Source organism: Ambystoma mexicanum, chromosome 7q, assembly GCF_040938575.1.
Source record: "Ambystoma mexicanum isolate Mex_15411 chromosome 7q, UKY_AmexF1_1, whole genome shotgun sequence".
NCBI classification, from domain to species: Eukaryota; Metazoa; Chordata; class Amphibia; order Caudata; family Ambystomatidae; genus Ambystoma; species Ambystoma mexicanum.
The window spans coordinates 757,661,631-757,678,462 of record NC_090941.1 but is presented as its reverse complement, the minus strand read 5'-3'; the positions used below and the strand labels follow the sequence as shown (position 1 = coordinate 757,678,462).

At 43.9% G+C, this 16,832-nt stretch overlaps 1 protein-coding gene across 8 annotated transcripts in view; it reads left to right on the top strand.

The window, feature by feature from the left end:
* The window catches only part of ELMOD1 (ELMO domain containing 1), a 446,580-nt gene that overhangs the window by 111,855 nt on the left and 317,893 nt on the right, over positions 1–16,832 (top strand). For all 8 annotated transcript variants that reach the window (XM_069640662.1, XM_069640656.1, XM_069640660.1 and 5 more), the window contains exon 2: positions 122–217. In XM_069640662.1, coding sequence (XP_069496763.1) covers positions 201–217 — 17 coding nt within the window. In that variant the 5' untranslated portion in view covers positions 122–200. The remainder of the gene's footprint in view (positions 1–121; positions 218–16,832) is intronic.

Here is a 16,832-nt window from a genome sequence, read left to right as displayed (position 1 = left end):
TGTGTATGTATTTTCCTTCCACCACCCCTTCTTGGGGCTCCACAAAGCATTCTGTGTATTTTGGTTGGTGCCATAGACATTTCAAAGAAATACGTAAATAAATATGTTTCTTCTCCCACAGACACTCTGCAAAGAAAACAGACCTTTTCCAAGTGACGGATTGAGAAGACACCTGTACTGATAAAGATACACTGAGCACGATGAAGCACTTCATGAGGTAGGCTATTTTCTTTCCTTAAAAGTGATGATTTCTGCATATTTTACGGTCCAATCTTTTGCTACTGGCAGCAATCTCACTCAACAGACCATAGTTAAGTGTTTACGGCGGCACTAATTCAACTGATTCAATGCAAATTGTACCTCTCTATTTTTGCTCTAGAACATTATAATCATGGAGTCTTCCAAACATGTGATGTGGAAATAGTTTGCTTTTGGAATACTTTTTTAGTGCAGCTTCTCTTCCACATGAGAGACCATAGGAGTGCAGAGTCAGGCAGGGCCCTAGCAGAGTTCTACTGTAATTATACGAGTTTGGGCTAATCATCTTAATAGAGTGTAGTAAAGGTCCCTTTTAAAAAGTGTGATGTATCCATATGTTTGTTTGTCTTCGTGAGTGCTCTGATGCCCTTGCTTTGTCTTGGCGCTGTACAAGTGATAAAACAAATTAATAAATAAAATATCCCCAATTGAACTTGTATGTTTGTGCATGGTCTGGGGTAGCTCTAAAAGGTATGGAAGACTTAAAAGTCAACAGTTAAAAGTTCACCATAACTAGGAGTTAAAAAGTCCTCAATTACTTAACATAGGAATAATATAATAAATTGCAGGTTTTTAGTGGGCTAGTGTACATCAAATGCCATCTGACTGAACCTTGTGGTCTCAAGGGCTAGGCACTCTCACAATGGCTATCCAATGTCTACATGTGACCCTTAGTCAACATTGACTCATCATCCTTTTAGAGAATCTAAAACTACACTGTCTGTAATGTAGCAGGTCACTAGATCTGCCATTCTCCTATATATGAGATGCCACCACCTTTTTCAGAACTTTTGCATCATAGAATAGGTTAAAAATAGGGTGAACATTTGCTAAGAATGTTTCAGTCCACATTTGTTTTTGCCAATAGTGTGGTGGTCATGGCTCCCTTTATAGTGCTATACACTGAACCTGTAGTGGGCGAGGCATTGCAGTTGGAGGCAGGTTTTCTTGTGAGTGTTGATATGTGGGTTTTCATAAAGTTCACAGAACAGGGGTCTTTCTGTGTGTGGTTGACTTGAGGGTGTTTACAGTTTAGAGTTGAATGTTCGCCAATGTTTGCCTCCTGGTATTAAGCATTTCTGTGCAATTAACTATTAGCTGAATACATTTGTAAATGTCAGATCCTATGCATTTGTAAAAATCTTAACAAGCTCTCTCCTGGAAAGAATGCAGCCTGTCTTGAAAAAGGACTACAGGCAATGCTGTGGTGTTCGCTAGCTAGCTAGCACTGGCAGAGCACACGTGACTCACCAGCTGTTTACTGTCCGTCAAGAGTCTATGCAGTCTAAGAATAGGGGATTTTACATGCTCGATGCACAAAATGAAATGGGACATTTTATGAATATTAAGGGCGGGGGAAGCTACAGGGCTCAAATAACTTGAGTAGAATGAGTGAAATATGGATATAATGAATGAAAATTGTGTATAAAAAATGTTTCATTTTTCCTGGGCTAGACCTCAAGGTTTGTGAAAGTCTGCAGGGCTGCAGTGAGTTTCTATGTTAGGTAGCAAAATGTAGAGTAGCATGTACTGACAGAAATCGCTGACAATGAACAAAGGAAGACTTTGGAGCATCCCTTGTATGGAAGCAGGACAGTTTGGGATGGAGCCATGGCCTGTATCCAGTGACATAACTGCAGCCTGTTTTGACAGTTAAGAAAAGAAAAGAACAAAAAAAAGAATAATCTGATCTAATTATAACATCTTAAGGTAGACATAGACACAAAAATCAATAACTATTGTGGCAAACTTAATTCTAAAGTGCTGGCAATAAGCGTTTCATTAACCAGGCTCAGTGAATATATTTAGCCACAAAATGAACTACCTCTAAATCATCAGATTCTCTAACAAACTGGATAGCATCACGTGAACATCGTGCATTACAAGCAGTGGTTTGAGTTTTTTAATCCTTAGGTCTTTCAACCCTTCACATATGAACACAAAATAAAAAGTGTAGTGTCTTCCTTCGTTGCACCACATAGTAGGCAATTACTCTCCATTGAGTCTTTCCATTTGTTTTTGTATTCCCGTCCCATCAAATAACCCATTCTAAATTCTATATACAGGGCCCGGCATAACTTGGGGCAATCATGTCTAGGTAGAGTTCATACCCAGGGCTCTGCTTAAAAAGCATGTAATCCCGACCCGAGACAAAGACAAACATCCTCCCTTTCTATTGTTAGTCCTCAATGTTGCCCAGGCTTTTTACATTTCCAATTTCGTGGATCTAGGACTGCCAAATAATATTTGACATGGGTAAACCTTGGAAGACATCTCCACCCTTCCAAATTAATCAACTGCGCGAGAGCCTCACAAAATGCTCCCAGTGCTGGCTTCCCTCAGATTCTAAACCAATAAAGTGCATGTCTCATGGCCAGCTCCTCTTCCAGAGTGCAGAGATTGCGTTCCATGCAGACCAGTGCTGTCGGGGCACCTTGGGGCAGTAGCAAAATGCTTTTTACAAACTTATTTTCAATTGTATTAACAGTCTTACCCCTAAACACACTGCAAATCTCTGCACCATATAGTGCAGTTGCTTTTGCTTGCTCTTTATGAACTTCCAACACTGGTCCAACTGCACCACTTCCCTGTGTCAAGAAGGTTTTCAGTGAGCCACAATTTTTGCCCAAACCCCCGTGAATCCTTGTCCCAGTGGAGAGCCCAACCGCTATTCGAGGCGAAACTGATTCCCAGATAGTGGTACCAAGCAACTTCCTCTAACCTATTCCCTCCCACTATTACAAATAAAAGTTTGTTTTGAAAATTCTTAGGGGAGAAGACCATAGCCTTTGTTTTTCAAACATTTAATTCAAGTCCTAACAACACATTAATTATGGAAACAAAACAGAGACTGTATTAAGCGAGAAGGGGTGGTAGACAGGAGAAAGGCTTCTTCTGCAAAGAATAATGCTGGGAATGCATGCTTCCCCAGCCACGGAAAATCAACGTTATTAAGACACAGTTCTTCTATAATAGTGTTAATATAGATGGAAAATAAGAGGGGAGCCAACAGAAGTTTGAATAAAAGTTAGTCAATCAAATCCATTTATCCCCAATTTTATGGCACCTGAGCATTTCTAAGAGATCATATAAATAATGCTTCTGTTCAACCACAAGCAGTGAACACCAAAACCGAGATGACAATGCTTTCTCAACCCTCAACGAGCAGGCCCAAGACAGTAGAACATCATCTATTCCAGGTCTTCTATTCATTATAGCTCTCAACGGTCTACGGTTACAAATTTGCTTCAAAATCTTGTTGGCCATTTCCAGCATGCAGATACCTTTTGTGTGGGCATTTGAAGATGTTACGTCACATATATGTGGCATGACATTTTCAATGCAAGAGTACACTGGCATGTTTTTTGAATTGTATGAAGGCTTATTTTCTACAGCATAGATGTGAAGGTGTTACATGCATGTGGGGATAGAGAGAGAACATCACAACCAATATGTAGTCAACATCAGATGATTTAATGACAAAAGAAGAATTTGGTTGAGTAACTTTACTATCAAATATGGACAGCATGTGTTGTATAACTAGGTTTTTAGTTTTGTGTTATGTTTATTTATTGGTGGTAAAGAATATAAAAAGTATCCAGATCATTGATTTCCAGATGTAATATCTAAGGTAGTGAACTGGTGTCATATGTTTGTAAAATTGTATCAAATAAACTTCTTAAGAGAAAATCCTTCAAAAATATTACAGATACTGGGCATTGAACAGGCCCACGTAACGCAATTGTTGCTATGGTGGGTGTTGTGATATGTATTTGTTGAGTTAATGATAAAATGGCACCTATTGAAAAAAGGTTTTTAATTTTGGCAATTGACATTTCTCCAGCATTGGATCTTTCATAGATTCACATTCTGTGGAATATTCTCCGTCATCTGGCTGGGAATCCCTGGTTACCTATGGTATAATACATTTCCTAAAGGGAAAATGGCCACCTTGAGTGTCATACACACATTGTTGTGGGTGTTTTTGGTCCCTACCAATGCAACGTCGAGTGTATAGCTCTGCACAAGCAGCTTTCCCTCAGATTTCAACCGTCTTCTTTGCTGATAGGAATCCTCGTGTTCATCTCTCCAAAGAGAGAATTTCTTTTAGCAAAGGTTGTTCTCTTCAAAAATCACAGTTTTCTCTATAAATCTGCAGTCCTTCACAATGCATCAGCGACGGCAACAATGGAAACACCAATATCCAAAAAATCGTTGTTTCTGGCCTGCAGAACATGCAGACTGAAAAATGCCTACGAATGGGAGAGGCATCCATCTCCACGCAGAGCAAGTCCACTAAGGGATGACCGGGAAGAAGGGGAGTTGACAGATACAGATACAGACACTGACCCTAATGATACTGACTCCGCCACCACACAATCGCCACATATGGACAATATCTGGGATACGGACAATACTGACCACCCAGAGCCACAAAGTAGCCCAGCACAGCCTTCATCGCCAGATGACATAGGGGCATTTCCCTCCATGCTGTCCAAGGCGTGTCAAGAATTCGGACTGATACCAGCAGAAGAAAATAAATACTTTTTTGTGTTCAACCACATGGGAAAGCATTGTAAAGCCATGTTCTTCATACCCATTCTGGACCATTTTTGTCAAGAGGGGCTACTATCCCTGAAGCTAGACAAGAAATTCAAGGCACCAGACAGTACGCTGAAAGGCCTCATATCTCAGCCCTCGCCTGAATCAGTAGTCTCAGCAGCAGTGAGTCAGAAAGCACATTCACAGCAAAGTGTGCCACCCCTCCAGAAAGCGAAGGGAGAAAACCGGATGCCTTTGGAAAGAAGGTGGTTACCATCGAAGCAACAACTGTCAAAGCGGCCAACTCCCTGGCCATTGTAGCCCACTATAATCGCGAGATGTGGCACAGGTTAGCTCCCATCCTGGAACACCTGCCTGAGGATCAATAGAAAGGGAGACCATGATGACCGTGCGTGAAGGCGAGGAAGCTTCTAACTACAGCATCAACATCACAGTCCACCTCGCAGAAACGGGCTTCAAACAAATTGGTAATCGGATTGGGCTTCGGAGACAGGGATGGTTGCGCTGTACCGTCTTTAGACAAGAGGTACAATACAAGGTTATAGACATGCCATTTGAGGGCTACAATGTCTTTGGAGACAAAATACATGAGGCCCTTAAGGCCATGAAAGCAGACTCCGACACTGCACAGTCTCTTACCGCACTACAGGGAAGGAAATCTTTTCGTCCCTTTCATGGTGCTGCTGGCTACGCTAGATCGTCCTCTACTAGAGGCTCCAAAGGTTACTCCAGGTACAGCTACTACTCCCAGGGCTACAAGCGGAACTAACAGTCGTTACAGCGATCCAGGGATTACTGCTACGCACAGAGCAAAAGAGGCTCAACCACCTCTCAAAGAGGTCGACAAAACAAATCTCTACATTGACAACCCCAGCAGCACGCCTGTGGGGGGAAATGGTGCGCATTGCAGCAACAAATGGCTGGAAATTACAAGGGACAGATGGGTGCAAGATGTCATCCAGCACGGCCATCTGTTGGAGTTCAAGCGCAATAAAAAAGACATACCGCCCAAAGCACTCTACCACCTGCACCTATGGGTCCTACAACACTAATTACGACAAATTCTCACCAGAAAAGCTATTGAAACGGTACCTCCCCATCTAAAAGGAAAAGGGGTGTACTGCAGGTATTTTGTATTAAAGAAGCCAGATGGCAAATGGCCCCCTAGACTGGACTTTATTTACTTTTTCACTTATAAAGCGCACTAAGCCCAGAGGCATCAATGCGCTGTTAAAAAACCAGTTACACATGCATGGAAAGGAAAAAAGTATGACTGAGAAGATTCAGGAGCCAGATAGGCAGCCACCATGTGTGGTTATGTGAATAGCCAAGTTGTAATGCTTTCTTGAAGACCCAGTAAGGGTTCTCCGCTCTCACGGATGGGGGGAGCAGAAAGCTAAACAAAAACCACCAAGAAATAAAAATTCAAAATGGTAATGCTACAAGATGTGATAAAGGCAGGGCAACCCACGAATACCTGGCAGCCTTAGATTTAAAGGATGCATACTTCCATGTTCTGATCCACCCAAGCCACAGATAATACATCAGGTTCACAGTCAGCGAAAAACATGACCAATACTGGGTCCTGCCCTTCGGCTTGAAGTCTGCCCCACAGACCTTCACCAAATGCTTGGCCGCAGTGGTGGCCTATCTGCAAAGACAAGGCCGCCACTTCTACCCCTATCTAGACGATTGGTTGGTCAGGGACTCCACATTCGAGGAGGCGGCAAACTCACTGGCGGAAACAGAGACACTCCTCCAGCAGCTAGTATTCACGATAAAGTACAAAAAATCCTATAACACGCCATCCAAAGCCTTAGTGTTCCTAGGAGCACAATTCTCCACGGCGCACAGCCTAGTCAGCCCGTCTGCCAACAGGATCTGCACATTAAAGCGGTTGGCCCGCTCATTCAACACAAATAAACAGCTGTCAGTGCGCAAATACATGGCACTTCTGGGGACCATGCCCTCCTGTATCATCCTAATCCCTCACTGCCGGTTTGACATGCAACCGTTACAACAGTTCCTGGCCGCCAGGTGGTCACAAACCCAGAACTCATGGGAAGACACTCCGACACTCTCACTCGAGCTCAGTGGTGGACCCTAGACAGCAATTCAACAGCAGGGATCCCACTTCTCGAACCAGTTCATCAGTACACTCTGGTAACGAACGCCTCCTTGGCAGGATGGGGAGCTCACGTATGGCAACATCAAGTCAAAGGCCTTTCGGACGCCAGCCGAGGCATCCTTGCACATCAACATCCTAGAGCTCCGGGCATTCTGTTGGGCCCTAAAGTCCTTCCTCCCAACAATTCGGAACTCAGTGGTGCAGGTTCTTACGGACACCACCACCAAAATGTAATACCTCCGCAAGTAAGGGGGAACCAGGTCTCACGCCCTGTCACAAGAAGCTCAGACAATCTGGCACTGGACCATAAACAACAATATCTTACTGCATGCTTATCTCCTACTAGGAATACACAATCCGATAACGGACAGCCTCAGCTTGGCGACGGCACTATCCCACGAATGGGAGCTTTACAACAGCCAAACCGGCACGAAGAAGTCAAACTACCAACTGCGCCTCCTCAGAGATATTCTTCCTATCCTCTCCTTCCCCCAGAAGCTTACTGTCTCTCGTGCTCTGGTTCTCTCTAGGCTTGATTATTGCAACAGCCTCTTTTTCTAAATCTGCCTGCTTCTACTCTCCGCCCTCTGCAACTCATCCAGAACAGGACTGAGAGACTTGTCATTGGCCTCAAGCCCAGGGATCGTATCTCCCGAGTCCTGAAATCTCTTCATTAGCTCCCAGTGGCTGCAAGGATTAAATTCAAGACCCTTTGCATTGTCCACAAGGCTTTCTGGGGCCTGGGTCCACTATACCTTCAGTGCTCCCTCCATAAATACTGTCCCACTCGAGCTCTTCGCTCCTCCACCTCCAACTCCCTCATGGTCAGTCGCTTCTCCAAGCAACAAGTTGGGGTAGATCTCTTTCCTTGGCTAGGGCCTCCCTCTGGAACAGCCTCCCTGCCACTCTTACATGTTAGGAGAACCATCTCTGGTTCCAGAAGCACCTCAAGACCTTCCTCTTTGCTTGTGCCTTTGCTCTCCCTGTCCCCTGCTGATCTGTCTGCTTTGGCACCAGGCACCTGGATGCCCTCTGATTTCGGGCCCAGGTCCCTGCCCACCCAGCCACACACCTCCGGGCAACCCTTGCACTTTGGTCTGTATCTGTAACCCTATAATCCCCCTTACCTGTACTTATCAGACACCCCTTGTCTGCGCTTTAACCTTGCACTTGTCGCCTTGCTGATTGCACTACCAGTTGTTTTATCTCTTACTCAGCACTTTCCACTCTCCCCCTTCCCTATCCCCTGCTCTTGCGCGTTCTCAGTGACACTAGGCCTGGTAAGATCGTTGTTTTGTCCTTGCCTCGTCAGGCTCTGAAACACTTGTGTATGAGCACGATAAAAATAAAATATATCATATCGATTCAAAACAGTTCCACATGCACCCAGCAAAACCTACTCTTCCTCAACCTGCCCTTACTGACTGACCCTTTCTCCAAATTTGTGAAGTAATTTTCTGCTCAGGCTGACTCCAACCCTAAAATCACTCCCGGGAAATCAAGTATTGTGAACGCTCTTCTCTTCTAGAAAAGTTCCAAAAGACTGCTTATTGGAATACATTGACAGCTGACTGAGCAATGCCTTCTTCTTGTGATTTGCTTAAGCCTAGAGATAACTATGCCAATAGCATGTACATTGTAAGCTAGACATTACAGCATGACATGACCTGACATGTTCTGTACCCTCTTGGCATACATATTGTGCATGGTCTCCTTCTTTAGCCTTGCCTTCTCAGCTCTGTTGCTCCCATTTGTCCGTTGCAGGTGTTTTCTGAGTTATTTAGTTAAGTAATTGTGTGATTTTGCTCCCTGCTGTCCTGCCACAAGGCCAAGCGTTTTCCATGAATCTGCTATTCATCTTCCCCAAGATGGTGGCAGATTTTGCTACCAGAGATGGAGAAAGGATCAGTAACAATCTGCAACTCTGAGGGCAGCAGTGGGCCGCGTCGTGATCTGAAAGAAGATCTGGGGGGGGACTACTGCCCTCTGAGCCCCTGTCCTAGATCGCCATTGCTCGCCTTTCCGGTGTCACGCGGTGACCTGTATTTAAGAAGCATTCCTTTGCAGAACAAGAATGTGTACGGTCTTTATTCCTCCGCAGGAAATTGAAGGTCTCCCTCATACAATATTCTTCCTTCTTGTTTAGCGTTTGCATGTTTCAAGTACTGATCCATTGTGTGAGAAACCAGGTACGACTTGGTAGCTCATTTATGAATTGCATCCAGTCGACCCCCCAGAACTGGACCCAATACCCCAGATTTGTACATTGCTGCCAGCAACAGTGAGCCAAGGAGCCTGGAATCACTAAAAGGAGTAAAGGAAGTTGGCCAAAGGCATTTCAAAGACTGTAAAGTGAGAAGCCGAAAACTGCGCCAAGGGCCGCGAAGAAGAAAATATGGTCCCATGTGGAAGGTTGCTGCAGCAGTGGAGCTTGTCAAGCATATGTTTACAGCATATTCGAGGTCAAAGGGTTAGCATCATGTACACATTTGTCCAAAAACACAGTCCTATCCAAAGCTGTATCTGGACAGTATAGAAACGGATGTTTCGGTCTCATTTTTATTTTTACTGAAAGAGCAAGTCCATCTTTTTCATGATGACCGCTCTGGGACGCGCCACCTCCACTGTTTCTAAAGGATTCACCCTACATTTTATAAATATGCACCTGAAGGTTATGTGTGCCCAATGCTGAATGTATATTTGTGCTGAACCATGGTGCATTAAAGGGGAATCATATTCCTGCAGACTAGGGCTGTCTTTCATTGCTAACCAATTGTAGAGCCAGTCACACCATTTGACTTTGTTCTTTAAATTCTTTAACTTAATAGGTCTCCAGATTATTTGCAAAATCAATCATTGTAGAAAATATCTCATTGATTTCTTTCAAAACACCAAATTGTCTGGGTCTATTTGTCTATTTTCAGGAGCTATTTTATGTACGCCTTTCAGAGATTGCATAATATTAATAAATCATACAGCCCTCCTAACTTTGACTATCGTGCAAAGCTAAACCAAACTGTAACATTTGCTTTAAACTTTTCTCAGAAAGCAGCATCAATATTGGAGGTCATGGCATCTTGCGTCTAGCCCGTATCTAATCGGCAGGGTAAATTTCAGCTCATACAAACTACAACAAGTACTGGCAGAAAGGAGAAGCCACATACCTATTTCACAATCAACTCCCTGAATGTACCCACTGAGCGCCAATGCTTTATTGGTTATTTTCAACGGATCCGTTTAAACCATAAATATCTCCAGAGATGTGTTACTATTTCCAGAGGCTCGGAAGGAACCAGGTGTAATTATTTATGTTCTGCAGAGATCTTTTAGCAGCAAATATCCACATTTTCTTTTTTTTTAGTGTTTGATTAAAAGATTTTTCTCATTATACAAACTGAGTGTATTTAGTGCCCGTTGTAGACCCATAGGGGTCCGATCATATGTAACAATATCATCTGCATAGAAACAAAAACTGAGAGGGCTGTAAAACCAGAATGTAAGACTGTAAACCCGAGCTGTTGCTCCGATAATTTATTATGAAAATGAAGTTTTGTTGTCTATGGTACAACTGTCTATTTTTATTTTATGCCGATTCCGTTTAAGTTTCTTGTAAACTGTAACACACCTTTTAATTTAAAAAAAATCATTAAAGAAAATAAATGTTACGAGCCTAATTTAGGAAGAAAGGCTTGTGCCCCCAGCTGGCTTCCTGAAAGGTCTGCCAGGTATATGTTAAATAGCACGGGCTCCAGCACACATGCCTGCTTTAGACCTACGTTTGTAGGTATTTTCTTTGAGAAGGTGCCTTGTGTCTAATCTGATTGTTCTAGAAGTTACAATATGCAAACCCTTGATGCATCATTTTAACAAGGGGGAGGGCAAACCTCCTTCACATAGTTTGCCAAATAGACCACTGTGACAATCCATTTCAAAGGCTCATGAAAAGTAGACAAATGGAACCTTCAAAGGAGGTTGTTCTTTAAAAGTATGCATCCTTAGCAAAGGCATTTAATAATATAAGATTATGGATAGTCTAACATTTTTCACGAAAGCCTATCTGTGCCGTTCTTAAAATGGAATTGTTTGAAGCCCAATCCCTCACCCTACACAAGGTGAGGAAAGCAAAAACCTTGCTTAGCGAATCTTGTAAGGCAATTAGAGGGATCAGATCTAACTTTTTTTTTTAATTGGCACAAGACGGGCATTTTTCCAGGATAGGGGAATAATGCCAGTCTCGATTATCTTATTGAATAGCAGATAGGCAGTTATTAGCCAATTTTCTTAGCCTCGGAGGCCAGAGTAATGTTAGACAGGTCATTGGGACCTGGCACTACAGATGTTTTTAAGGTTCTTAATACTTCAAGAATTTCTATATAATTCAAGCAGTTGACTTTGAGATCTGCGTCATACTCTTTCTTCGAGGGTCTTTTTAATTGACATGAAGGTGCCAGGAAGTTATCCTTAACGTAATCTGTCCATATTCCTCATGGTGTGCGCATCATCTGTCTGGACCTTTCCAAACCATTAAGATTATTCATAAGGTTCCACATATCGCAGGCATCTCTCTTCATTATTATATCAATCGTGCTAGCCATTGACTCCTTATTGCAACACAGCCAATTTATGGATTGCTGCATTTTGTTTTTCTTCTTAATAATGTATTCCTCCTCTGAAGGAGAAGTAGCAAAGAGGTTCTTCAACTCTTTCCTAAGTAATTTCTTTCTATTGTCTATTTTAGGGGCCCTCTTTTTTGTGTTCGTCTGAAAATGTATATCTTGTAGATCTATACCTTTCAGTAAAGAACTCCAGAGTCCAATAAAGTATTTGATTAGGATATTCCAGTATGGCTAACTTTGATGTCACATCCAAGGGAAAATTAACGTGCTTTGGCTTTATAGGATTAATGTAAATTGGTAATGCTTTAATACTTCTGTCTGACCTGGATATTATAGTATCCTGGGTATTTACGTTAAGCCAACCAAGACCCAGGCTCTTTTCCTTTTAGATGGACATAAGCCTTCATGGTCAGATATAACAAAGTGTGGTTGCTAAATGAATTTCCTGTAATCAACAGTAGAGGGAACCTTTCACATTGTGATTCTGTAGCAAAAAAGTAATCAATCGTTGAATCTGTAGTATTATCGATTCGCAGAAAGTTCCCCCGGGTTGGCGCCACAAGTCGTCCCATTCAACATTATCATATTCCAGTTTCTGAAGAAAACACACCAAATGGTTACCAATCTATTTTTGCCTTGTATGTAACATTATAGGATCAGGCACACACACAGACAGACACGACAGAGCTGCCGTGCAACTCTCCATTTAAAAAACAATGTCCTGTACACCTGGTGTTGAGATCACCCCCACACAAAAGTCCCTCTATGTCCAGGCTTCCATGGTCCTATTCAGTGGGTTCATTACTCCCCATCTTTCTATTAAGTTCGAGGGGACATGGTGGGTTCATGCCAGCTATTACCATTCATGTAATGCCCAGCAGAAACTTGCTTCTCGCTTGGTGCTTGATTATAGCCATCTTTATATCCATGGTACTCTTCTATGGACTTCAGAAGAGTGAAGGGCTGAAGCAGACCCGCTGGGATACAAAGCTGGGATTATAGGTTGTACACAGGGGTCAGAGGCGAACACTGCGCTATGTCTCTGGCACTTGCTTTCCAGTTGATTCTTGCACTTGTGCTAAGTCTTTATTCTCATATTATCCTCCTCGTATTACTCCACAGAAGGCATGAGTAAAAGGGATAAGAGGCACTAATGTATACATTGAAGTACCAACTTCCAAACCAGACTGGTTTTCAGCAAAGCAACAACTACATCTTTATTAGTACACTCTGAAGGACAATTGGTCCTTCCCCAATGGGATTTGAAGCATTGCATATACCCTGATCTCAGGAAGAAAGGTTTACACAGCAGTAAGTACATCCAAGTAGGAAACCCGGCTCTCGGAAGACATTCCCTGTTATGCCACCGTACTGCCACGGTGTCCTGGTGAAGGCCAGAAAACAGAGGAAATGATCTCTGATGCCTTGACGGGTAAATCACCTGAAGGAGTCTCCAGATGTGTATTACCAAGCCATCCTGGAAATCAGAAGAGTTCTAGTCCCACTGTCATAAGCACATAACTGCACTGGAAACCATTGAAGCCATGCTTACGCAATATGAGGCATCTTGCATCTCTGCAAGTGCCAACTCTCAATAGAAGCATGACTGCCACTTGCTTGAACCGCATATTAGCGTTCCAACACAATAAAGGGAAGGCGTATGAGTGGCCCTGCTTGCTCCTGCTTGAATTGACAAGGCTGAGCCGAGAGACTAAGGCCAACCTGCGAGCTACTACTGCATGGCGCTGGGAAACCCTATTCCAGCGACAATTCGTGATATCCACAGATCCAAAGGGAATCTAGATTTAACAACTCAAAGGACCCATGGACCTTCTTGAAACCTAAGCTCATTGCAATGGGACTCCGGGCAGTCATTGGTAGTCTGCTTAACACAGTTCCGGCTTACGATGCCGACCTGTTTATGCTGTTACTCTACACAAGTAGCCTATATATCTGGAAAACCGAACAGGACTTCAGAAGCAGCACATCCAACAAGACACAGGTTGCTTCCCCCACCCAACATCCCTCTGCTCAAGCCCTATGGAGGCCCAGGGGAATCATTCCTTATGAAGCAAGAGGGGGGATAGCTCAGGAGCAACATGCTCGCCTTGGAAGGAAGACTAAGTGAAGAAAAATGGCTTAGATGCTGCCAGCTTACTAGAACCGTATCCTTGAACTCTGGTCTGCGATTAATTAAATTCAAGGTGCTTAATCAGCTACACTACACCCCTGTTAAACTATCTAAATTTGTGGAGGGTTGCACAGGGAAATGTTTGAAATGGTATTCACCTGATGCAGGTGCGTATCACATGTACTGGTCATGCCTTAAGGTGGCGTCGCTCTGGGGCGAGGTTGCAGAGATTCTGGAGGAAATAACAGCTATCCCTGCAACTCCTTCCCCGCTGAAATACCTATTCGGGGATATTGGCAAAGTTGCAGAGACCACCAGGCGACTTTTTAACATAGCATGCGTGATTGCAAAACGATGTATATTGAAGTGCTGGAAATCTATCAATGCGCCCTGTAAGAACGACTTCCTAAGAGACTTGTCCATGATAAATGAATGTGAAGAACAATTTGTGTTAACTGTATTGGTACCATGTCGCCCCAAGGATATCTGGGCCCCGCTCATAAGCTTTTTGTGCAATGCGATATCTGACAATGACTCCACACCCCCGATCACACCCTGAACACCAATGTTTGATATGCGCTCAATAGTAACATGTTGTACTGAATGAAGAATACTGCTGAATCTGTGATGCTCTGTATCAATGTAGCTCTCTTTAAAATAAAGTTATTAAAAAAAAAAAAGGAAACCTCTGGGTATTAAGCGCGTTATAAATAAGCTAACCTATCATATCATGTGCCCGGAGTCTCAAAGCCCAGCACATAGCCCTGCTCTCCTGCAGCATCGCTGAACTTTGATATGTGTGCCCCAGCACCCCGCCCTAGGGAGAAGCCCAGCTTAGCAGAGGCCCCGAGAGCATGTCTGAAGACAGACAAAAGAACCAGGAGGATTTCTTTGAGAGGTGGTCCTTTGTGGCCCATCCCAGAGAAAGGGAGTGGTTTAGCATGGATTCATTTATTTGGGTACATATGTTGTTCTATCCTGGGTAGTGGACTCACCGCCTGAAAGTAAGGACTGTCGCTGGATGAGGACCTCCTCATCAATCCAGTGCTTATGGAAATGGGTGTGAGATTGTGGGGCCTGGGGAGGCTTCCACATATTCAGCCCCCATTAGTCTTTACTTTGGCTGCAAAACTTGCGGTAATGAGGGGCTGCCTGTCACAGAGAGCACGGGCTTAAACACACTCGTCCCAAGGCCCATCTCTAGGTAGCCCTGCAAGCCCTCTGCCCCAGCAGGCCTTCAGCTCAGCGATGAAGATGGATGCTGATGGGATCGGTTACACCACTGTCCGTCCTCATTAAGATTTCATGCCTCAATTGTTTCCCGACTTAATTAGCCCTTATTCATTTACCACTGCTCTGCCTGTGCACTTATTCCCTTTGCGAGGGACGGCTGATTCTTGAGAAGCAACAAGAAGCCGCCGCTCCAGGAGTTTGAGGTCTGCTCTGCCTGGTTCAGCTGCATTAAGCACATTTGCAGACTAGTTGCTCAGGAGAATATCTAGCTACAAAGTCACCCGGCCCTGCGTTGTAATCGTCAAATGGGGAATAATTTAGGCAATTCTTGGATTACCGTGTCCGATTGCGGTTTCCTAGGTAGCACTCGGGTTACCGGGGTAATTACTTCAACACGGCCTACTTTTTATGCATGTGTGCCGTGAAAGGCATTGACAGGATTCTGAGTTAGGTTATGGTTTAGGGTGCTGGTGAGCATTGAATGACCCTCCAGGAAGTTGCATGTGCATTTAAATGCTGCCACACACAGCTTGCATGCTTGCTGTGACTGTTATTAACGTGAAGTGGGCCCTGACGTTTTGCTTTTTAAGCCTTGTTAAACCTCGCATGACATTTGTGTTGTTCATTGTTATTGTGTCTGATATAATGTTGTTTTTTCAGCATTGTCTTACGCGAACCAGGGCAGAGGCATGTGAGCACTTGACAATCTGACATATGCAATCAACCATGTGACTATAAACATAATTTCTATATAAAACGAAAACCCTGTTTGTTTGTTTGCTCCTTATACAATTCCACACTGTTCCACCAATCTGCATCCAATGTTGCATGGTTACCTGTAGGGACCCTGTAGACATCTCCGACTACATTAAATGTGGACACCCCACCCCGTTCCCTGGATTTCAGCCCCTGCACATATGAGACGTTTGCCTGGAAGCTCAAGGTGGGTGTCATTGTAAGCATCTCAATGCAAAGAACAAAACTCGAGATCCTCATTTCAAGGCCCTAGGATGCACCGTTTCCAAGATATTTGCACCACAACGCACAAAATCGGCGAAACATCAATGTGGTCTTAGAAGGACTGGAAAAAGCTAATTTTAAGCATCTCAGTGCCAGGAACAAAACTCTGAGTTCCCTATGGGACCACGTTTCAAAGCCGTACGATGCACCGTTTCCGAGATATTTGCAACGCTGCACTGCAGCGCATCAGGGCGAGGCGACAGATGGGGAGAGACCACAGAAGGCCGCAGTATGCTGCAGCATGCCAACCCTCGCCTCCCCTTCAGGTCTGCGAGTCACATGCGCCCATTCTCAGTACAGAGTGCAAAGCACATCAAACGATGAACGTGTTTACACGAGAAACAAAACTCAAAGGAGGGACCTTGAAAACCACGTTTCAAGGGCCTGTGACACCCCGTCACCAAGATATTTGCACTGCAACGCACTGCGCCAGGTTGAGGAGACAGGTGGAGAGAGCACACAACGACCAGTCGGGAGAGTGCACAGAAGGTCCCAGTATGCTGCAGCACGCCATCTCTCGCCTCCCCTCCACGTCTGCTCCGGGGTATATCAGCCAGCCACACGCGCCCATTCTCAGTGCAGTTCACTTGAGAGTGCAAAGCACATCAAGCGATAAGCGACTCGAAACAGCGACCTACAGGATCATTGATTTTCAACGTTTAATGAGTGTTGTCATGTCTGTCTACAGAACCCGTGCAGAGTATGCATACTTTTTGCTAGTGTTAAATAAAACAAAGATATAGCCAGAAGACAAAAGAAAACCTAATATGACAAAGTTTTGAATAAAATAAAAAGTAGAGCTAAAAGGGAATGCTTTCAATTATTTTTCCTGGAAAAGTGCTGATCCAGATAATCCTAAATTCTTAGATGATGGAATTTCTAA